At 44.5% G+C, this 23,553-nt stretch overlaps 1 protein-coding gene across 1 annotated transcript in view; it reads left to right on the top strand.

Annotated features, from left to right (window-relative positions):
• The window catches only part of TSPAN7 (tetraspanin 7), a gene marked incomplete at both ends in the record, with an annotated part of 100,880 nt that overhangs the window by 74,409 nt on the left and 2,918 nt on the right, over positions 1-23,553 (top strand). The window contains 5 exons of the mRNA XM_082013891.1: positions 6,621-6,809; positions 8,992-9,066; positions 10,548-10,643; positions 12,493-12,648; positions 18,498-18,581. Coding sequence (XP_081870017.1) covers positions 6,621-6,809; positions 8,992-9,066; positions 10,548-10,643; positions 12,493-12,648; positions 18,498-18,581 — 600 coding nt within the window. The remainder of the gene's footprint in view (positions 1-6,620; positions 6,810-8,991; positions 9,067-10,547; positions 10,644-12,492; positions 12,649-18,497; positions 18,582-23,553) is intronic.

The following is a 23,553-nucleotide window of genomic DNA, read 5'->3' as shown; positions in this document are numbered from 1 at the left end:
TATCTTTGTCTGCGTGTCTCTTAAAAGCAGACGGTTTATTGGGCAAGTGAAGTTAGACCTAATATTCTGTTCAGTTGTATTTCTGCCTGCCTGTAGCATGTTAACTTTTTCATCACATTCAATCAGCTCCAGAATTGGGGGCAATACTGCAGATAACATTGGAAACATCTGTACTAACGCTGAAGGAAGGCAAAAGAGCTAGAAAGCCTGCCTTTGACTGAAATCAGTGACTGGTAGGATGTGTATGTGACACCATGCTTGAGGAGAGGCAAGGTGAGGCAAGGAGAGATGCTTTGGTGGTCCATGCACAGTCTTGCTGTCCTACTGACAGTCCCCAGTTCATTCAGATGCAAGAGTAAATGTCAGATACACAGAATAAATTACATGAGATACGCACAGATGTTAGCTGGGAAGGACCAGGGGAGCATAATGGTGCTTGGGAGGCCAGTGAGGTTTGGGCATAATGGACATGGACAAAGCAAGGGGTAGAGCTGGTTGGAGTTCCACCCCCCTCCTTTTTTTTCTAAGCCAGAACATGCCAAGTCATCTAGATTAAAACACTCCATGGGAACATCTTGATTTCAGTGGAGTTTTTCTTAGAAAATGACCAGGTGGCTTACCTGCTTCATTTCCTGCCATCTTGTTGGCCAAGAGTTTCTGGGGTGTGTTTGCTGAGCCTGAGTTCAGACACAACGAAATGTGAGACCTGCTAGCGCTAAACAATACAATTTCTAGTTGCGTGTAGTCTTTACAATCCTCGCCATACTTGGATATCTATCTCCTATGTTGTCGTTGTTTTTTTAACCTTTGAAGTGTTTGACCTAAATGAAGGGCAGGCCTAATAGTGTTTTATTGAATGCTACATCTCGGGTTTCCTGGCTGAGGAAACGTGAGTTTAGGGGCTTCCACCGCAGTGAATCTTTTGTAAGGAATTTTGTAAGGGATTTCATCCTTGGCTGAAATCCAGGATGAAATAGCTTTCTAATAGTGTTGAAGGGTGGAGGAAGAGCACAGAAAAGAAGCAGAAGTTTCAGGGTGGGGGTTTTTTTTTCCCTTTGTCTGATCCCAAAAAGAAATAGTGATTCAAGGCTGCTGGTCTTGAAAGGTCGGTGCAGTAATGGTGTGTCAAAGGGTGTCTTCATTTTCTCACCTTCCCTCAGTTTGGCCTGTCTCGGCCCATGAGCCTGGAGCAGGTACCAGTAACTTGCAAACCTTTGCTCTGCTGAGACTGGCAGTGATGTCTCCCACCCAGGGGCAAGCCGGAGAAGGCAGCTGTGCTGCCCGACCGCGTGGTGTGCTGTGCTGGCGAGGGACAGGAGACGCCCCAGGGCTCTCGGCCTGCGGCCGCCATGTCGAGAAGGGTTGCCCTTGTGCTGGAACAGCACCACAGCGATGCCGGTAGTGGGGCAGTCACCAAGCAAAAGAAAAACTGCTTTGGTGGCGGCTGCTTGCGGGAGGTGCTGTGGGTGCTGTCGGGGATGGGCAGCGCTTCAGGCAGGGCACGGCACTTTCATGGCTGGGGCGTTCCCTCGCTGGGTGGACTCTGAGGCGCGGGGCTCTCCTGACCGCAGCCACGCGCGAGGCGGGAGGGAGAGTGCCGTACGTCAGGAGGCGAAATGAAGTGCCTTGGCCTGGAAACGCGTGCAGAAAGGGAGCGTCCATCAAAAGAGTGTGAGAGGCAGGACGGCTTGCAAGCACTAAAAAGAGCCGAAAAAAACCAGCACAAACTGCTTGCAAGCCCAAGAAACCTGTCTGAGTTTCTGGGGCTCGTTATGGCAGTAGGAGCTGGCCCTGAGCACGGGTAAACCAGGCCTGTCTGGGCTGCTGGCACGGATTTCTCTCTAAGGATGTTATCTGTCTGGGGATGGGTGCGTGCTGTGACTGTTTTATCCAGGTGTGGGCTATTACTGCTTAAACCAAGGTTTGTATAAAGTCCAAGGAAACTTCAGAGCTCTTCTGCTTAATCAAAGCATTGGGTATGTTTTGTGACAGGCCCTGAAACCTGGTATTTCGTGGGTTTTTTTCTCTTTCGCTTCCCCTTAACCACACCAGAGGACAGGACGGCACAAAACGCTGGGTAACCTCATCACGTAATAATCACAGTTTCTGTTTTTCCATCCACGCTGTGCGGGGTTTTTTTTCGTTAAGCACTGAGGGCGCGTTCCACCTGCCTGGCGCTGGTTGTGTGCAGTGTAGGTGGCTCTGCCTCAGCCCCCGTCATCCGTGAGGCCCAGGCGCTGTGACGAAGGGGGTGGTCAGAGATCTGCTTTAGGAGGGCAGAATCTCCACGTCAGGGGTCCCAACAATGGCGGCAACTCCCCGATACAGCTGCAAGCCCGGGCGCTGCCAGCCCAGCCCTGCAAATTGCTCCGTGGGCTTCATTAATCCTGCCCCGAGGGCAGCAGTGCGCCCGCAGGACACCCCTCGGCCGCCTGCCGGCGCAGGGGCTCCTGCCTCGCACTGCGCCATGGAGTCGTTAGCCACTGGGCAAGGGGATGGTGTGGTACATGTTGGCTGGTAGATATTGAAAACAGCTGAGCTATCTAGGCAGCCCTTCCCTGTGCATCCTTCCTCCGATCGGCTGCCTCCGTGCATATGCAGACTCTGATCTTGAAACCATAAAAAAAAAATGAAACTGATCCATGAAGTCAGAGATGCTTGAGGGAGGTGGTGAAAGCCGTGTTTGCCTTCATCACATCGCGCTTGTCACAGCTGGTGTTGCGTAAAATGGGTCGAGGCTCAGAGAGGCAGCCCTGACCCTTCTGCCCCACAGGGACTATGGGAGGAATGGGGTCCCAGCCCTCCAAAAAGCAGCTACTGACACTTGTCCCACAGCTCCTTACTATCTATAGTAAGATCTCTCCTGTAGTCGCTTTTTAGAAGCAAACCTTTTTTTTTTTTTTTTTTTTTTTGCCTTTGCTAATGCTCGTATTTCTGTACCCCTCCAGATATCTCATTTTGGGCATCGTAGGCTCTGCAGCTGCCTTCTCTGTCTGCCAAGGAGCTGGGGTGAGGTTGTGGCCCCCTTTTAGCACAGGCTGTAGTCGTCATAGCATTGCCAGGACAAATCTTAATTCTTGGAGGAGCCATCTAAAGGCCAGGTGTTGCTGTAGAAGTCCGCCATTGTAGTGGGACTGCTGCTCTCTTGCTCCGTGTGTGCCAGCTGTTGCAGGTGTTTATAGATAAAGCTGCTCTGGAAGGTGAATCTTGAATCTAAAAATCGAAAGACTTCTTGTGCTTGCTCTCCTCTGCCTGACAGGATATCTGAAATACTTTGTACATCTGAAGGATAAGATGTGTTGATCATATCCACATATCTATCCGCCACTGTTTATCTTGATTTCCTAATCATTTTCCATTCTGCCACTGAACTATATGATCATGATCTGAAGGGAAACATTACAGTGGGAAGGGAGTGGGGAAGACTGTGTATTACAGGAGGTGCTCTGAGTTTCCTTTTAGACCTTTCAGATACGAATGGACCCACATTACCTATTGGGACTGACCCACAGGTCACGCTGGACACAGAATTAGGCTGGCGTGGTGGTTTCAGGTCAAATGAAGGAATTGCTTTGTTTATCAGGTACAACCATACAGGGATCACTTCCACAGCCTGTTGGGGCGAGCGGTAGAGTAGGAGAAGATGGGTGTAGTGATGGTGAGTGGCAGGAGCAGTGTGTATTCCTGCTGCCTTGTTTTCAGACCAGCACTATCGTGGTCTTCTGTTTGCCCTTGTCCCTCCTGCTTTTAAAGAAAACAAACCTAAAAACCAAACCACACAAGAGGCCAGCACATTGATTTTTCCCTTGATTGCATGATGGAGCAGAGAGATAAGGATAAAAAGTGTATCTTGAAAATAAGGAAACCTCTTTGGGTGGAGGTGGGCATTAGTCATACCACTGCTCGTGCTCTGTTAAATAGAAGTCATGAAAAGGTTTGCAGGGACATCTTCTGATTTTCCCTCTTCACAAGCGAAATTCCATCTGGCGCTGCTGCAACCCAAGGTGCAACTGCAGCATGTCTGTGTGGAAATGTCCCATCTCCTCTGCATAGTGCCAGGCTTGCTGGGCGTTTAGACCTCACCAGGAACTGTGGGATTTCCTTAAGCCCATGTAAATCAGAGCTCTATTAAGAAACAGAAGGGGAATGGACCACTGAGAGACTTTGCTTCTTTTTTCCAAAGTCTGTGTATACCATAAATTGGATAGCCCCCCTGAGACAGGGGGAAACCAAACTCTTAAAACGCATAGTAAAGGGTTAGTAATTGTTTCAAACAGCCAACTAAAAATGTTTTTTATTACAAGGCTTGAGTTCTCTTTCAAATGTGAAGCTGCTTGTGCATTTTGGCAGCGAAGGCTGCTTTTATGTCTCCCTGGGGACAGTGGTAAAACTTTCAGCAGCTCAGGCACAGAAACCAACCCTTTGTTGAACTGGAGGCGAGAAACCAAAAGTTGTCTGTGGATTTCCAAGTCCCTCACAGCTCATTTTCAGACTTTGCTGATTAATCTGCACCCTCTGAAAAAACTTTTGTTAGGGAGAAAAGGGAGAGAGGTGAAGATAGTGTTGTGTGTGGATGGGACCAAACTCAGCAGAGGTGTTTGATGCCTATGGGTAGGTAAGCTACTTCATGATTTTTTTTTTTGACATTCAGCTGTTAGTTGGTGGTGTACAAGAGCAAGGAATCAGCACTTTTCACACAGTTGCACTGAAAGATGGGCAGAACCTGGATTTATTCCTATCGCCACCGTGGGCAGGAGAGCAGAAATCCCTGCTAATCCTGTCCCGAAGGTATGACAGAAATGCCATAGCTGGTCAGGGGGAGCAGGAGAGGCTTAGGGAGACAGCGGGGTGTGATGGGTTTCCCTGGCAATGCCGCACTCCGGTGTGCTCTGAGTGGGAGCCAGCTGGGGGCATGTCTTCCCTACAGCTCTGGAAGATGGGGGGGAAGGAAGGGGATGAACTAAGAAGTGTCAAAATTGCCAGGTGAGATTATTTTCTCTCTGGTATAGAAAGGATCCCCTGTCTCTGAGGACACATTAATTTGCTTTTGTCTGTCTGGTCTCCTCTCTTTATTCTCTCTTTTTGCGGTTTTTTTTTCCTTGCATCCCTCCTCCTGTATCTTTTCTCAGAGCGTCTATTTGTATCCTCCCTCCTCCTGGTAATTTCCTTAGGTGACTGATATTCAGCAGCTCTGCTGAACGCAGTTCCCTCTCCACAGAGGGAGACATGCTGCACCAGAGCAGCATTTGCTGCCACTGCCGCAGACACAGGTCGAACAGAGGATGGGCTCCTTTGCCTGCTAGGGCTGAGCAGCAGGACGGTGGAAAGGGTACAGTGGAGAAAGGCAGCGAGGGGGGTGCACCCTGCCTAGTCCTTTTTGAGCCAGCCTAGGTAAAAAAGCCAAAAGCTGCTTTCCTTTTTTCCTTCGAGAAGGCCTTCCCTGAACTAATTCACATTTCCTGTAGGATTAATTCACATTTCCTTTTTCCTGTAGGAAAAGTAGCTGAAAGATCTTACAATGTAGCTCTGCTGGGATTTTTTAGGGGCAACATAACTGTGAACAAGGATTCCCTCCACCAACGACTACAGGGCAACCCTGGTGTAATGGTGTTGAATTTCAAGATTCCACAGCAGTATAAAGATGTTCACGAGAGAAAACTTGGAAAGGGGATGAAAGAATACTGTCAGCATGTTTCTTCTGTTCCTGCCCTTTGGCAGTGACCTGGAGGAGCTAGTAAGAAGTTTTGGGGGAATCCAGGAAGAGTTTGCAGAGCTGGCACTCAGGACTGGCCCACCTCTGGCGATGCCGTGGGAATGAGTTACAGGCACACAGTCTTGAAGCAGGCGTGTCAGCATCAGGTGAAGATCAGCAGATTGGTGGAGGCATCATCCCTGCTGTGGCCACTGCTCGATGTCGGTGTACAGCACACCATGGACTTCCCCTATGTCCCTGCTGGTGCTGGGAGCCTGCATGCCCCGGCTGCCCTGGGGCATGGCAGCCTCTGCTTGCACATCTCAGGCAAGAGGCTGGGTGCTCCTGGAGCTCGCTGGTGTCCTCCCACCCCATGTCAGGGGGGAAGGCTTCTGTGCAGCCAGGGGTTCGCTTGCTGTGTAGCGTGGAGAGTGGGGAAGGCTCAGTTGTTAGAGCAATGCATTGCAAGGGATGCTTGTGTTCCTGAAATTTTGGCATTAAGAAGGACGGGACATCAAGCAGCAGGTTTTTGTGGTTCAGGTAGTTTTTGTGGCAAAACTCAAGGAGGTGTGAGGTGGGGGCAGTTATTGTTGGCTTTTGGTAAGAGTGATGGAGTTGGCCACCTCTCTCAGTATGCTGTAGGAGCAGAAAGCCTGTTCCTGCAGACAGCACACTGCATCCTCCCTTGGCAATCATCAGCTTTGTGGTGTTTAGTCCTAGATGTTTATCATCCAGTGGCAGTCTTAACATAACATCTACAGATGCTGGAAATTGAATTTTCTCTGTCCATCCCTCTGGAATTAGTAAAAGTCTTGAGACTTCCTTCTGCCAGCACAACAGCACCAATGAATCTCTTCAGGTTGACTGTGTATTGAATTTGGATGCCTTCCCTGATAGCTTCTGACGTCTTTCTTCTCTTGCTTTGCAGATCACAGGCGTTATCCTTCTTGCAGTCGGTGTCTGGGGCAAGCTCACCCTTGGCACGTACATCTCTCTCATTGCTGAGAACTCCACCAATGCCCCCTACGTGCTCATTGGGACGGGTACCACAATCATTGTCTTTGGGCTTTTTGGCTGCTTTGCCACTTGTCGTGGCAGCCCATGGATGCTGAAACTGGTAAGCATGCCAAAGTGCCTTAAGCAAGAGGGGAAGAAGTTTTGTTGATATATTGGGATTCCCCCTACCCCCTGCCAAGCTTCAACAGATGTTAATGTGTTTTTTTAGGCACATAAGCTAGATTTTATTGATCTTAATGTTCAACACGTGTGTCTTTTGGATAAAGAAAGGGAGAAAAATCTTTGCAAAACCAGTTGTTGACTGAGTATGAATGATGTTGCTACTGCACAGTGCACAGGCCCATGTGTGGTTGGGAGCAGGGTGAAATGCTGCTGATGAATTACTCTGTGAGTAATTCCACAATTGTTCTGGTTTTCTGTGAACCAGATGATAGCTAGGTATACTTACAATCTTTAACATGTCCAAAGCATCATAAATGTGAAATTCATTTGAAGTATATTTTAAAGGGGTCATTTTAATGCTCTGATGTGAAATCTATGGAAAAAATAGTTGGTACCTTCTAAAAGTACACCAGCCTTTCTTTTTCTCCTAACATTCACTAGAATAAAGCAAGTCAACCCCAGAAAACAGCTCTGTATGGTATGTTTGTCCTCATCTCAAAAGCAACATGGACTCGAGGTACACTAAGCAGAGGTACAGCAGCCGTCTCTCAGTCCAGTTTAACCTCTCTCCCTATAAGTTTCTCTCTTCAGAGTTTTCCAGCCCATCTTAAAATGCAAAGTAACTGTAGGTTAAGCAAACCTCTATGATAAACTATGTTTGTAGGAATATTGAGGAGCAAAATCCTACATGTGTAATGATTAGAAGGGTGGAAATAGCATTTCTGATGCACTGAGATAGTGGAAAAGTGCTTGACAGTAGAATGCGTCTCCTGCTACAATATTTTGGGCCTGATTCTTCTCCAGTTTCAACTGGATGTAAAAAAAAAGGACATCTTAGAGAGAGTTAATTTTCTCAACCGATGGCACAGTATGGGAGAGGTAGCAGCTGCAAATCGGTCAGCAGGTATAAGCTAGTGGCCAGTCAACATGTACATAACACTGTTGTAGGTGCACCACTGATGTCTCTGGCTGGTGATGTGCTGTCAGGGCACGTGCAGAGGCTTGTCAGAGTTACTGCAGTGCAGATGGGAAAGGGATAAAGGTGAAAGAGGATCTAAATCCATAGGAATTCAGGCTTTGCTAGTTGCTCTGTAAGTCATGTAACTTTTTTAAAGGTATGCCACTTAGCGGCATGTGCTGTTCCAAGCACATGATTTTATTTTTATTGTACACACAAGAAATATTTCAGAACTTTTTACTCTTCTGAACAGAATACAGACAATGATTTGACAGATGCATTAATTGTAGAGAATGATTTTTCTACTTCTTCCTTCACTATGACCTTCCCTTCCCCAACAATCTTCCATTAAAAATACATTTCCCTCTTTCCACTAAATCCTGCTAGGACTGAACTGAATTTAAAATGTTTCCTTTCTTAATTAACTGTTATTTAACACATGGAGAAAAAAGGTAATTTTTCCCTCCGGAATATTAAGCCCCAACTTCAAATTTTACCATCCCATTTTGCCGTATTTTCTTTACCTTCTTTATTTCTGTTTAGATATATTTTTAATAGTTTGTGAGTGTCTACACTGAAAGCACTGTTTTCAAGTTTTATTTAGCTCCAGATCCAAATGTTGCTCCTAAAGCTCAGCAAAGTATTTGAGGCATCTGTCTAGTATTACCATGAGAATATTTCCACTGAAGTCAGTGGTTCAGTTCATTCATTGGTGAAACTTCAGGAATCAGGCCACAAATCCCAGTCTATCAGTGAGATAGATAAACACGAACCAAAACACCTGGAGAAGCCTATTTTCTTTATCAGAGTGTCATGCAAACATAAAGGGTCTGTTTGTATTCCTTATCGCAAGATCAAAACCCGAGTGACTTGGATCCACCTCTTGCATGTGAGTGTGTTTTAATTTCTATGAGAATGCAAAGAAATGTGGGAACAGAGATGTCAGAAAAGCCAGTAATTAGACAATACATATCATTTGTGAGTTGTATAAACACATACTGAGTCAATAACCTATGTATTGCCTCCAAAAGACCTTTGGTTTATTAACATCTTTAAAGGATGTCTAGAGCAGAAAGTTAAATTTTATGTGATAACTGAGCAGTATCTGTGCTGAGACAAAAGCCTGTCACATTCTGACTTCTCTTGCCTCCTTTCTTTTCAGTATGCCATGTTCTTGTCCCTGGTGTTCCTGGCTGAGCTAGTGGCTGGCATTTCAGGGTTTGTGTTTCGCCACGAGGTAGGTGGAAATGTGCTGAGTTTGCGTATGGCAGTGCTTCCCTGGGCAGGAGCTGCTGATAAGTTCTCTGGAGCATGGAGAATGTGTAGGTCGCTGAGCCCAGCAGCTCCGTACGCATCTCCAGGGATGCGGCTGATGTGCAACAGTAACATGTACAGCTCTTAAAAACTGATGTGATTCCAAATGAAAGGATTTAGCCAAAGCTCTTGGCTTCAGCTGCCTGATAATTTATTCTGGAGCTATCGTTTTTTGTGTGTCCATCGTGTAAGATCTTCTTTACTCTTTTACATATGCTGAGGGCTGCAAAATAGATTAAATACTTTTCTTAAACACAGCTTTTTCAGCCAGGCAAGTGCTTGTATATATAAGGTAGAGAGCACTTCTGCAGCAGATCAGACTCAATGTTTTGTAAATCTTTTTCTTTTTTGGGCGGGGAGGGAGTGGGATGGGATTTTGTTTCTATCCTGAGAATAAGGAGAGATTAGAAATAGAGTGAGATAAGAAACTGGGACAGCAAGAAGCTTTAAGAAAGCATGATGGTCTAGATTTGTAGTAGCACTTCTGCTTTATCCACTGTAATCAGGTCTATCTTTGGCTTTAAGTCCATGGACCCACATGATATTAGTGCTGAACCAGGACAACCCTGGAGACCCTTCTTGTCTCTTCTCTTTGTATTAACTGGTTTTCTAGTCTCCTCTTTTGACAGGAGATTCACCTTGCTATAGGCTTTTCTGGTGTCTACCCTTGCAAGTGGTGGGTAGTTTTCAATTTGATCCTGAAATACCTGTCCATCTGCTGAAGATTGCAAATTCATCTGGCCTAACCTGCAGCAACCTCTGTGTCAGATTGCTGCTCCCTGTTGGGAGAGGCAGTCTATTGTGAAGGTCACAGCCATATGGGTTGCCCAAATCATCTGCTACTCAGCCCCTTTACCACCCAGTCAAAGTGCCTTTCCCAGTGACATGCCAGACCTTCTCCAGCTGAGAGACCTCTTGTTCCTTACCCAAATGCCATTAGCGCTGGGGACAAGGGCTGCCGCCTGGTCAGGGGATTAATGTCTTCTTTTGATGACACCGGCTTCTGTCACTAAGGAGTTTGCACAAGCTTTGACTCCCATCAGGCATCCATGAGCAAAGAGAAGCATGCAGCCTCCTTCAGGCTTAGTGCTGGAACAAAGTGTTTGGGGAAAAAGCATCAAAGGATGTCTTTCTTATAGGTTAAGTAATTTTCGGTTTTTTAACATGTAGCAGTTTGCTGGGGTAGTTTTCTTTCCGAGACACCCCACTTGAAAAATGGCATGAGTGACTCCTGACCATTAAGAGGGAGCTCTGCCAGCTCTGAAAACACACTTAAAAAAGAATGGGAAGGGCTAGTTTGGGTGCCTTGTTAGATTTGGAAATGTGTTTTCTTCCTGTGAAAACTGCTTCAGATGTTACATGTTTGGTTGCTCACATGGGCTCTCTTTTTCCTCACCCTCATAGATCAAAGATACTTTCCTTCGGACGTATACTGAAGCAATACAGAATTACAACAAGAACGATGAGCGGAGCCATGCGGTGGATAACGTACAGGAAAGTGTAAGTCTAAAATTGGATATTAAGAATTAATAAATAGAGACAAAGAGTACATTGAGATTTGATCACAGAACTTGAAGTGTGGATGGCTTAATCCGTAAGCAAAATTAGAGGCTGGCAAAACTGATCAAAAGAAAAAGTATTTCAACTGATATGCTTGTCCAAGATGCCTAAGTTTTAATGAGCAACTATCTAATAAAGACAGGGCCTGTCCCACTTGCTTCTTGTTGGTCCCAGATCTTGAATTAGGTTTAGGGCCCAGTTTTATCCCCTAAGAACACACCTTGTTCTTAGGGAATCTGTCAATAGCATTATGAAATATTGTAAATTGGAGCTGGATGAGACAGGATTTTATAATCTGGCATCCTGTATCACTGGTAAATTGCAGCAGTTCTCTTCACAAGTACAACAAGAGGCTGGCAAAGGAGTCATAGTGAGTTAAGGGGAGAAACAGAGTGTATTTTCTCCAGAGGAAAAGAGGTTGGACAAATGTGCTGCTGAGGTTGGCAATAAAAGCTGTTCTCCAGCCATGTTGGAGAAATGGATTAGGTGCTCGGTGGAAGAGCCTTTTTGACCCATGGGGTGCAGTAGCAGGACAATGGGAGGTCTCCTTGCCTTCCAGCAGGGCACAGAACATGAGCAAGTGCCACAGCATGGCCAAATTAGTTGGAGATGCGAACCACATGGGACCAAGTCTACCAACTACAACACAAAGCAATAAAATTCACATTTAAATTCCTACTGGAAACTGTACCATAGCAAGAAGCTATCCCTTCTATGAGCCAGTTTGCTTTTCATATGATTGTAACTTGCTGAACAGCTGAAATTTTAATGTAATTCCATTGATGAGTTTTAAACTCTAAAGAGTTTTAAACTCTAAAGAGTTTTAGAACTTCTTTAGAAATTGCAACTATTATGTTGTACCCCTCAGCATGTTTGAAACTGTGCCTCTAACCTGGTTTCTTCAGGTTAGCAGATTAATGCACTGCTCTAAACTAAGTAGATTTTGCTGTCAAATTGTCTGTTTGTTTACCTAATGTTAACCTGTATTTTGAGCTTCTGATTCCTTGGATTTGGCTAACCTAAATAGTTTTGAGTAATTGTTCAGTGTTTCGGTTGTAGCAAAATGTTCATTTCATTTGTAGCTCTGTTTTATAAGCCCTTTTCATGCCAAAAATTTTCATGTGGAAACATACTCCATATCTTTGAGTGACTGTCTTCTAGCTTAGCATCTAGAGCAGAATATCCTTCACAACTACTGTTCTTTCAGCTGATTTCATAGACATACTCTATGAACATATGGTCCCCTTCTATTCATGGCTCAGTGAATTTTCCTAGAAATTATTTTGGTGAGTTAGAGAGTCTTGCTTCACCTTAAGCAACTTGTACTAATTTGACCCTGTATGTGTTACATGTAATTCTATGCAGTGCTTTGGGGTTTTTAAGGCCATTTTTTTGATCGCATTGTGAGGCTCTGTCATGGATTTCCAGGATCATCTTTAATTGAATAAATAAATAAGCAAAGGAAACAAACAAAGAAAGAAAAAAACAACAGACCTTCAACTAAAAAAGATGGCTTTATGGCCGGACCTTTGTCAAATATTACAAATAATAGCTCTGCTCATAAAATACCTTTTTTTTTAATAGGTTGTCTGCTCCCATCTTCTGTAAATGACATTCCTGATACTTTTGTGACAAATGGGGCAGGGGGTGGTATCTACTTTTCAAAACTGGAGACATCCTGTCTTTGTTTTGATTGTAAGTTTATTAACTGGGGAGTAATGATTCTGTACTAGTTTTAATTCTGGTTTGTTTGTTTGTTTGTTTTCAATCTGCCTCTTACTCCTCGTAGCTGAGCTGCTGTGGCATTCAGAGCTACACCAACTGGAGCACCAGCCCTTACTTCTTCAAACACGGCATCCCTACAAGCTGTTGCATGAACTCCAGTGACTGTAATACTCAGGATCTGCGCAACATGACTGTGGCTGCCACTAAAGTAAACCAGAAGGTACCAGTAACGTTGTGCCAGAGGCAGTTGTTATGAAATCATCCAGTACACCAGTGGGGCGTACGGCTGCCTACAATTGCATTTCATTTCAAATGGTTGGTTGATAATGTGTGTATTGGGCTGGAGTGATGGTAAGGATGGGCTTTTCCCCTGCTTGCTTTCAAATTCTTTAAGCTGGCCTTTCTCAAATGGCCAGGTGCAGCAATGTTTCTGATGAGGAGGGGGTTTGTTCCTCTTCCTCACAGCAGAGGTTGAGGTGCAGCACTGCACACAGAAGCAGTGCCGGCCGGGCACAGGACCACAAGTGGCACGTGCTTGACTGCCCTTGAGGGTTTGGTTGGTCAGCACTTCTCTGTTTCTCTGCTCACTCCTGCAGAGGTACCTAGGTGGAGGGAAGGACAGGTTTTACTCTTCAAACAGTAATTTCAGTGCTGGAGCCTAACTGTCATCCCAAACAGAGAAAATGTGGGTAATTGGCAACTAGCGTGGCTGGCTAGTATGTTTACAGTGACTCTTAAAATCTTTGAACATGTGCTGCTACAAGCATAACACAGGCAAAACCCCTCTCCTGGTGTCACCTGAAGGAGCAGGTTGGGAAAACAGAATAGGGTTAGGAAAGCAGGTTGTGAAAACAGTAAGAAAAGGAATAATTGGAGAATAAAAATACAGAAAATACAAAGAAAGGGAGGAATAAAGAGAAAACAAGGTAGCATATATAGCAGACACTGCAGTGCAGAAATACAACTCAAGTTATTGCTTTAAGTGCTAGTGCATCATCAATTCTTTCCTTCTCACTTGAGATTTGCAAGAGAGGCAACAGACAGTTTGTTGGTAAAAGAAATGATATTGTGGCCAAATCACCATGTTAAGTTGCAACATAACTTAGTCAGACTGAAGGATTATTTTCTTTTCTGTTTTTGTTTTCAGAGTTGAATTTAAAAAAATAAAGTCCTGAGTAGATAACAGGGAAAATATGGAAATGCTTCTCTGTCTTCTGTTTCTGTCTTTTTTACCTCAGTCACCTGTGAATCGGGAGGTTGGAGTGGTGGCTGAGCACAGCCTGAAATAACTTTCTTTGAAAACTAGTCAAGTGGACGTTTTCTAGCATGAATTAAAAAAAAGATAGTGGAGGATTATTTTCCACCAAGCTTTTCCTTTGTGTAATAGTTTAATGAGATCTTGTTGCAGACCTATGTGGAACATTAGTGATGTGTTAAGAAACACACAGTAACCACCAGCAAAGTAATCATGAGCATAAAGGATGAGCCACTCCATTCAGTTGCACTTCATGAACTTGTAGTAACTTTCTGGTTTTGTAGAAGTGGAAAGAAGGTGAGAGGCAGGACAGGGTGGATCTAGGGGATGTGCAGTACAGACAGCATCTGCTCCAGGCAAAGTGTCTCCTGGGCAGCCCATCCTGAGCCCCTGCTTCTGCCCACCTTCCCAGCAGGAAAGCTGACTGGTGAGACTGGTACTCTACCAGCAGGTCCCACCCTTCCAATTCGGGATGGCCATACTCTCTGAACCTTTCCTGGCTGCATAACTGAGCAGGTGCCATTTGCATTCCCACCACCAATCTGATGTTTCCCCAAAGTTCTGGGCTTGCTCTGCGTGCTCTGCCTGCACAGAGAAATCCCTGTCCGCTTGTGAGTTCCTCTTGGCAAAGATGCCTGCAAAATCATAGGAAGCAGCTGAAGGATGAGTGAGCTTGTGCTAGTCCAGGGCTAGTAACTCGCAGCTGTTCTTGCTCCTAAGCATCTCTCCTGAAGATGCACAACTTGCCTGACAGAAGAGGAATGCCGATCTCTCAGGAAGCAGTTGACTTAATTACTTTATTTAATTACCTAGGGGAAGTTTGAATGTCCTGCGACATCTGCAAAATTGTGTCCCATTTTCTGAGATAGCCGTTTGTAATCAAAAGTTGTAAAGATTTCTGTTTAGCAGTTGTGAGATCTAGGAGTTGTCCAAACCATGTGAGTAAGGTGAAAGGGGATAGAAAATAAAAAGCAAGCAGGAGGAAATGTTGTGTGGCCCTATGCTTTCACTTCAGATAGGAAGAAAGCATCATTGCCTCTGACCCAAGCCCCTTGCTTGGCTTGGAAGTAGGCACTTCGCTCTGCATGTGTTGGAGAAAAAGGAAAATACATACCGTCTCTGGTGTGGAAGACCCTTGTTACCATTCCTGTAGATAAGTGTACTTGGAATATGCCTCTTTGGTGGATCTTGCAAAACTATCAGTAAGACAAGTTCTCAATGAGCTAATCAAATTACTAGCAGTTTATGAGGACTAATGATGAATAATCCAAAGAGGATTAAACTAATGATCTAATTGCAGGACTAAAAGACAACATTCCTGGATTTTTTTTGCCAACTCTGCCACTAACTTGCTTAGTGACCTTGCGTAAATCATTTAGTCTCTGTGTTTCTTCATCTCAGATGGGACTAATACCTAACTTTAAAGAGCTATCATTAGGATTAGCTAATTACTGTTCATATAGTGCTTTTAATCTTCAGAGCTCATTGCCAACAAATCTCAAGAACTGCTTCTCTCTAAAATCTTAGTAAAGGAACAAATGCATGGACTGCAGAGTGATTGGACACTTGCTAAATTGTCACTTCTGTCATCTGAATCAGCACACAGATGTGCTCACACAATGCTTCACATATGTCTGTACTGTATATGCAACTCTTGGGTGCTTCTTGCACTCTCACTCCGTGCACAGTGAGGGCTGAGCAATTAAGCCATATTTATGTGATGCACTTCAGGAAACAGATGATTGTGATTTGGGAAAGCACAGTCTTCAAATGAGGACGGCGATCAAAACTATCTCACTTTCATGTTTTTTTAACAAGATCTTCTGTCTCCCTCAAATTACCATTGCTGTTAGATGTTGCATCTCTTGAAGGCTGTTGAACAAAACAGATTTCAGAAGAGCTGGGAGAACATTAAGTCATGTCAGACGGAATGAAAGCACTGCTTCAGAAATCTAATCTCATTTCATAACATGTAAGACACACAACTATAGTTGCTTGATGTGTTAAATAAGCAGGCTTGAATCTGACATACTGTACACTGTTGTAAGATGTAATTAAGGATTAATATGTACACTTAAACATTTCAGAACTGAATTACAGCTGTGCTGGTCCTCAGCTACTCTTAGGTTTACCACTTCGTTACTCTCAGGATTAAATAAAATTACTTCTGATATTGTAAGAGAGGTTGAAGAAATGATATAATTTAGTTCATGATTGGCCTGTCTCTGACGAAGGACATCATCCTTTCCTTCTAGCTGCTATTTTTCACAAGCATCTAATGTTCTGAAGTCATGTAAAGAGTTTCTAAAGTGTTTGCAGAAGTGGAGGGGGTGTGGATGGAGGGGGAATGCGGAGGCAATTCCCTCTTATGGGACAGGAGTCCAAACTAGGAAAAGGAATTTACTGTTATTTCTGATTTTTTCCAACTTCTGATAAAGTGGATAAGGTTATAACATTAAATAACAATTAATAAATGTCTTGGGACTGGCTTTACACTGAGAGTGGTGCTGGTCATTTGAGGAAGCATGGCAAAAGGGGCCAAGCAGTCCCTTGGATTGTGTGGGCAGATAGGTTAGTAATCACAGAATCATTAAGATTTGAAAAGACCTTTAAGATCATCAAGTCCAACCATCAACCCAACACCACCATGCCCACTAAACCATGTCCCAAAGTGCCACGTCCACACTTTTTTTGAATACTTCCAGTGATGGTGATTCCACCACCTCACTGGGCAGCCTGTTCCAATGTTTGACCACTCTCTCTGTAAAGAAATTTTTCCTAATATCTAGTCTAAACCTCCCCTGGCGCAACTTGAGACCATTTCCTTTTGTCCTATCACTTCTTACTTGGGAGAAGAGACCAACACCCACTGTGTTACAACCCCCTTTCAGGTGGTTGTGGAGAGTGATAAGGTCTCCCCTCAGCCTCCTCTTCTCCAGACTGAACAACCCCAGTTCCCTCAGCCGCTCCTCATAAGACTTGTACTCCAGACCCTTCAATGGCTTCACTGCCCTTCTCTGGACACACTCAAGCACCTCAATGTCCTTCTTGTAGTGAGGGGCCCAAAACTGAACAGGTGTTTTGAGGTGCAGCCTCACCAGTGCCGAGTACAGGGGCACGATCACTTCCCTACTCCTGCTGGCCACACTATTTCTGATACAGGCCAGGACGCTGTTGGCCTTCTTGGCCACCTGGGCACACTGCTGGCTCATATTCAGCTGGCTGTCAACCAGCACCCCAGGTCCTTGTCCGCCGGGCAGCTCTCCAGCCACTCTTCCCCAAGCCTGTAGCGTTGCAGGGGGTTGTTGTGACCCAAGTGCAGGACCCAGCACTTGGCCTTGTTGAACCTCAAACAGTTGACCCCAGCCCATCAATCCAGCCTGTCAAGATCCCTCTGCAGAGCCTTCCTACCCTCCAGCAGATCAACACTCCCACCCAACTTGGTGTCATCTGCAAACTTACTGAGGGAGCACTCGATCCCCTCACCCAGATCATCAGTAAAGATATTGAACAAGACCGGCCCCAAAACTGAGCCCTGTGGAACACTGCTTGTGACTGGCCACCAACTGGATTTAACGCCATTCACCACAATAATCTGGGCTCGGCCATCCAGCCAGTTCTGAACCCAGTGAAGAGTAAACCTGTCTAAGCCATGAGCCGCCAACTTCTCCAGGAGAATGCTGTGGGAGATAGTGTCAAAGGCTTTACTGAATTCAGGTAGACAACATCCACAGCCTTTCCCTCATGCACTACATGGGTCACTTGGTCATAGAAGGAGATCAGGTTGGTCAAGCAGGACCTGTCTTTCATGAACCCATGCTGGCTGGGCCTGATCCCTTGGTTGTCCTGCACATGCCCTGTGAGCGGCCTCAGGATGAACCTCTCCATAATCTTCCCCAGTACCGAGGTCAGGCTGACAGGCCTGTAGTTCCCCCGGATCCTCCTTCTGTTATCCTTTTTTCTTCAAGTTTTGCGTCACTTGTTTAGATTATTTAGACACCACAAACTAGGAAACCTTATTTAAAATGCTTTTTTGAGGGTTAGAGTAGGTGAGGGAAGAAACTTCACAAAAATTATCATACTGAGAGTGACATCTCAAAAAAGGCTATCCAAGAGAAGGGGAGAAATTTGTGTGAATCATCTGGCCCCAGAAAGGGTGGAGGGAGGAGGCACGAGGAAGCAAGTCAGCTGATGGAGTCAGGGTCTGAGCTAGAGAGAGAAAATTAGGTTTGGGGAGCAGGACAGGGAATTTTATGTCCAAGAGCAAACGAACCAAGAAACTTAATACAAACCCCTTGATAACTTTGTTACATGGTTTAAAGTTATATACTACTCAGTACCTTGCCTGGTGTCCTTTGACAGGCAAAGGCAAGCAGAATGCCTCACTGGATGCCTGAAGCATGCTTTTATTAAATATTTGGACTATTAGGAGTTCAGCATCATTTATTCATTTTTGACACCTGTATTGTAGTATAACATTACCTTATATTGTTACTGGTTTGGTTTCAGGTCAAAGCTATATTAATGTTTTTTAAAACAATATGTGAACTGACTTTCTTTAATAAGACCTATAAAAATGAGTACAACATCACATTTAGCTTTTAAAAGTACTGAAATACTTTTGTTTCTAAAAAGAACTCGGTTTTCTACCACTTTCCATCATTCACTCAGAACTATTATTAAATAAAAAGGTGACATTGTCAGAAATTACAGCAAAAATATTGTCTAGCCCAAGTACATTTTAAATGAGAAATTTGTATGTATTCATTCGTGGCAGGGAAGGTCGATACAAGGAATGACTGTTTGTTTTGCAGGGCTGTTATGACTTGGTGACCAGTTTTATGGAAACAAATATGGGAATCATAGCTGGAGTGGCTTTTGGGATTGCATTCTCACAGGTAAGAGCATAAACACTTCCCTTCCCCCCTTTTTGCCCCCTCTCTCTTTTTCTTTACCCAGACTTCAAGGAAGGAAGGATTATGGAAAGGGACTGAACTCAGCATGCTCATTAGTCCTGAGGTCATCTGTTCATTGATTTTCTTTTTTTCAACTTAAATGAAGTTTCTCCTTGGGAATATCAGTTACGGTTGAGTTAATGACTAGCTCAAGGAAAACAACTTGTCCCTCCACTGGGTCAAATAGAGGTTAACCCAATAAAACATTGGCTTAAATGGAGCATAAACAGCTAAGAAGACAAATAGCTTATCCATTGTTTGGATAAGCTTCTATCTTCTAAGCCCTCTTATTTTTTCTTAAAGGAGTCTAGAATTCAAATAAGAGTGTACCTTCAGGCCTCACCATCCTGGGCCTGGAGCCTGGAGGGGGCATCTGGTTTTGGTGACCAATTTTTTTTTTTTTTTTCCTTTTAGCACTGAACACTGAGCAGAGATCTGCCAAAATCAGATTATTAAACCAACTCCTTGCCTGCACCAAAAGGAGTTTGGCATGGGAGTGACAAGAGGAGGGCTAAAAAGGTGTTTGCTGCTCCCTGATATTCAAACTGTCTTCACCTAGACAGGAGTTGGGGAAACTAAAAGTCTGGTCAGAATCTTCTGATCAAGAAGGGGTCCGAAAACACCTGCATCTTTTAACAAGATGCTCCTTTATACTCGTCACTTTGTGTGTGATGGCAAGGACTCCTGGAAACATGGAAAAATGAGAGAGAGGGAAACAGGGGCAACACAAAAGTGTTTGCAGAATGGTTCAGCAAAAATGCACAGTGACATGTATGATGTCCGTATGACGTACTTCTACCTGAGAGGCAATCTGCCTTCTTTCTGCGGAGAGTACCCAGTGCAACTGCAAATGTTGTATTCTCAAACAATCACGGACCCTTCATTTTCTTCGTTCGCACAATATTAAAAATCTGGGTCCTGAGGCAACACTGAAAATATGAATATATCTGTTGAATGACCTAGGTGTATCCAGTGGTTGGAAAAAATGAGGTGATAGGAAAAATTATTTGACTTCTTAAAACTCATGAATTCAGTTAGTGAGCTGCAGGTTTACACTGTGCTGCACTGGAAACAAGTGATTTGCCAGTACTGTTGCCACTGTTGGGCAAGTGAATTTAATGGGAGGGCTGTGGCTGCCCTCTTGCCCCTGCTGCCCCATGCGATCAGCCTGTACTCTGCTGAGCAGTGTTTTAGTCACATCTCTCTGAGGTTTAATTTGCTCAGCAGCTACAATTGCCTCCAGGTTCTTCAGAGTAGCTGCCCCCAAGCCGTGTGGAAAATGGCCACCACATCCTCTCTTGGTCAATGTACGCACAACCCAATGGAGCCCTAAAACTCTTAGGCTCAGACCAGCTGACTGTCCTGCCTGGGGCATATCGGGAGACCTGATGCCTTCTAACTTGGTGTGAGACGTGAGAAGCCCATGATTTGGCCTGTCAGCCTGTTTCATGTGGGCATAAATGTTGATTCATCATACTGCCAGCCACCCAGAGCTTGTGTGTGGGTGTCAGGTCTTTGAGATCCAGAAGCAGTGAAACCACCAGTCTGGAGCTGTTGATGCATGGAGCAGGGGGAGTTTGGGCATTTTTTTAAATAGGCTATTCTAGTTCTTGTTGAAGGGTCACGGTTGTCTTGATATTCTTCTCCAACCTTGATTATGACTTGATTACTGCTATAGGACTCTGAGCTCTTATTTCAGTTTGGTTTCTAGACAGCCACAAGGCTATAAAGAATCTTTCAAAATGCTTCATATAAACTATCCAAAAGAAAAATGGGATGAGTAGAATTTTACAATTCATATGCTGCTGGGGCAAACCCGTCAGTCAGGACCAATGCTACCTGAAAGCCTTTAATCGATGTATTGTATGTATGATAGGCAAAGCATCATCTTATCTTGCCTGAAAGTTGTTTGCAGCTGGGAAGGAGCCTGCAGGAAGAGTGCAGCACGAATGGTCAGTATTTTGGCACGTGCCGGGATGTTTGATCTAGGTCATCAGTTGTTGGTGAGCTCGACACAGGAAGGCGGGCGGACAGTGTGGGCAGAGTGTGGCCCCTGCAACGGGAGCCCTTTGGCGCAAGGCGAGATTAGTCTGACAGGCTGCAGGCAGCCCGGGGGGGAAGGCACTTTGCTGCTGCAGCTCCGAGTGAAAACCGAAGTATGTTTTGATGCGGCGTTGTCAGCTGGTGCTGCCTGATGGCAGTGTGCGCCCTGCTGCCAGCTGGGGATGTCACTCCCCTGCCTAAGCGCAAGGCTCTGGCACTCCGAGTAGGTACTCAGCTGCTTGAGGTGTTTGTGAATGTGTGAAAAGGAGAAGAGGGGGGGGACACAAAAATGCATCTCTCCTGGGGTGTGAAGAATAGAAGGTGGCCGGTTATCATTTACTGCCTAATCTGTTTTGCTGGACCCAATTAGGGACGGTATTTACAAATTGATTTCAGGTTAACCGTGGCTGGCAATAATGCCAGGCAGTGCTCCAGCTGTAGGTGAGATTTCGCTGTTCCTACTGAGAATAGGTTTAATCTGAATAAAAGACAAATTAGATCATGTTGCTCTTCTACAGTAAAGCATGCTCAAGGGCCTTCACATGATTTGTTAGGTGTTGACTAGCATGGGGAGTGTGCTGATTCCCAGAAACAGGGAAAGTTGATGTAATGGCATTACACATCTTACAGGCCTGGCACAGACCCTCCAGTCAGAGTCAGAGTTTTAAAAAAAACTGCTGTGTTGCTGACATTGTCTGTAGTGCTCCTCAGATTTGAAATAATAATAATAAAATACAGTTTGCCTGTTCTTGGAATCAGATGCCAATGCTGACTTCCAGCTGGAATAATTTCAGTTTAGCAGGTGCTCTTCAGAGCAGCAAAATGATCACTGTGTTGTGCCCAACAGAGAGTAAAATTATGCAAGCAGCATAGACGATGAGGAGTTTTGCCAAGATAAAACTACAGCACAGGCGTTGCCTTAAGGGACACAAGAGGCAGGGTTTGGGTGGGGGTTTATAGATTGTGGTTGCAGTAGAGTCCCTGAGTAGGGGAGTCTCAGTGCAGTGTTAAGGCCAAATTATTTCTTTTGTACAAAAGGACTGGAAGCCAGGTCCTCTCTACATGCTCAAAACCGGTTCCTGAACATGCTCGGTTCCCATCATTTGAAAATATGTTCTCATGTGGCTACAGTCCCCCTCTACAGTGCGGCATCCACCTGCCTTCTTTACTTGTTAATGTTAATGTGAGTAGCTCTGCCTGACTGTGGATGCAGTTCTGGTACAGACATCATCCACCTTTGCTGCAGCTCCCGTCTGAGTATAGGGAGGCTGAGACTTGGCCCTAGCACAGGATTACACCTCTGTCACCCCTTGCACCAAGGTTAGGGAGCGGGATCTGTATCGGGATCCAATATGTGATTTGAAATCTAATATAAGATGAATTTTGTTGCTTCTAAATACTAATCACTGTGGATTCAGCATGGAGATAGGACCTGTGCCAGAGGCATACTTCGGCACAGGAGGCTGACTCAGGTAAGCGATTTGTGACACAAAAAATTTGCTGTCTTCTAAAATAGGGACAGGGAACCTGGCTGCTTGAAGATCTGCATATTGAAAATATGGCAAGGTAGATCATTTAACTAAACAATTATTCCTGAGGGATAAAAAAATCCATTTTTAGCTTACCTGATCCACTGATGAATTCACAGTTAGTTCAACACATTTCTATTTATAGAAATTCTCTCAAAGAATGAGAAATGGTGGACCCAAAATAAAATGGAAATTCAGATTGCACTTTAGTTTCTCTTCAGTATAATAAGATGTAATAAATATGTCATGCAGGACAGCTTCCAGTCCAGGTTAACTCCTGCAAAATAACTATATTAAAAAGCCAGTTATCATGTTTGTGATGGGAGATAAGATTGCCAGGAAGTTGCTGTGGATGGATTTCAGTGGTCAGATCTGAGATATGCGTGAGATGACTGCTAGAAACCATGGAGAGATTAACAATACATGCACTGCATTCTGCTCTCTGGAATGAGCTTTGGCCAACAGGGTGGTAGTAAAGAAGACACACTGGAGGGATACGGGTTTCCCAGTGCTCTAAGCCAAATAATTTGTCAGCAATTTCAAGTTTCCTGTGGCAAGACCAGAGTTACCAAGACAAACTCTCAGTTTTCTCTGTAATAGTTCAGAGGACCAAGATAATCTTAGAAAAAAGAGAAGAAAGGGGAAAAGTGGGAGAGAATACAAATGCAGAACCAAGTCTGGCATCTCAGCACCCAAAAAACTGGGACTATTAAAAATAATGAATTAATAAGTGGATAAAAGTTGAGATGGGGCACTTGAGAGACAATGGGAATGAAGGGAAACGAATGCAACTTCTAGCAGCTAGTTTCTTTGCAGGGATCTTTTTATGCCAATTCCTCAGGTTTCACAAAGAAGCCACGGGGACCTACTGCACAACAGGATAAGGGGCTTCCTCCCATCGGAAGAGCAGAGGTTGCAAGTGATCAAGCAAATGCAGAGATCAGTTGGGGGTGGAGAGCACTCGTTTGTGGTTCGCAGACTGGGAGCCTCTAACCTGATTTAAATGCAGAGGATTGTAGTTATGACTGTAATGAAAGAGCACCGTGAGGAAAATTCTGCAGCTTTATACAGTATTGCCTCTTCTTGGCTACTGGAGGGACAGGACTCTTGTGGTTAAATGTGGAAGTCCACACACCTTGGAAAATACGTGGTTTTATATGTGTTCAAAATACTTCTAAGATTTATTATTATTATAGCTCTGCTATGTCCTGGTACTAGCTAGAAATGCTGTATAAAATGCGTATGCAACGGCACAATATGCATGCCATTATTTTTAAAATATAGAAGTTTAATATTATGGTACTATAACCACTTAAATGCATAAACCAGCATGTGGTCAGAGC

Source organism: Phaethon aethereus (assembly GCF_964289735.1).
Source record: "Phaethon aethereus genome assembly, chromosome: 1".
Lineage (NCBI taxonomy): Eukaryota > Metazoa > Chordata > Aves > Phaethontiformes > Phaethontidae > Phaethon > Phaethon aethereus.
Note: the sequence above shows the minus strand (reverse complement) of the source record. Positions and strands in the feature narration are given on the sequence as shown.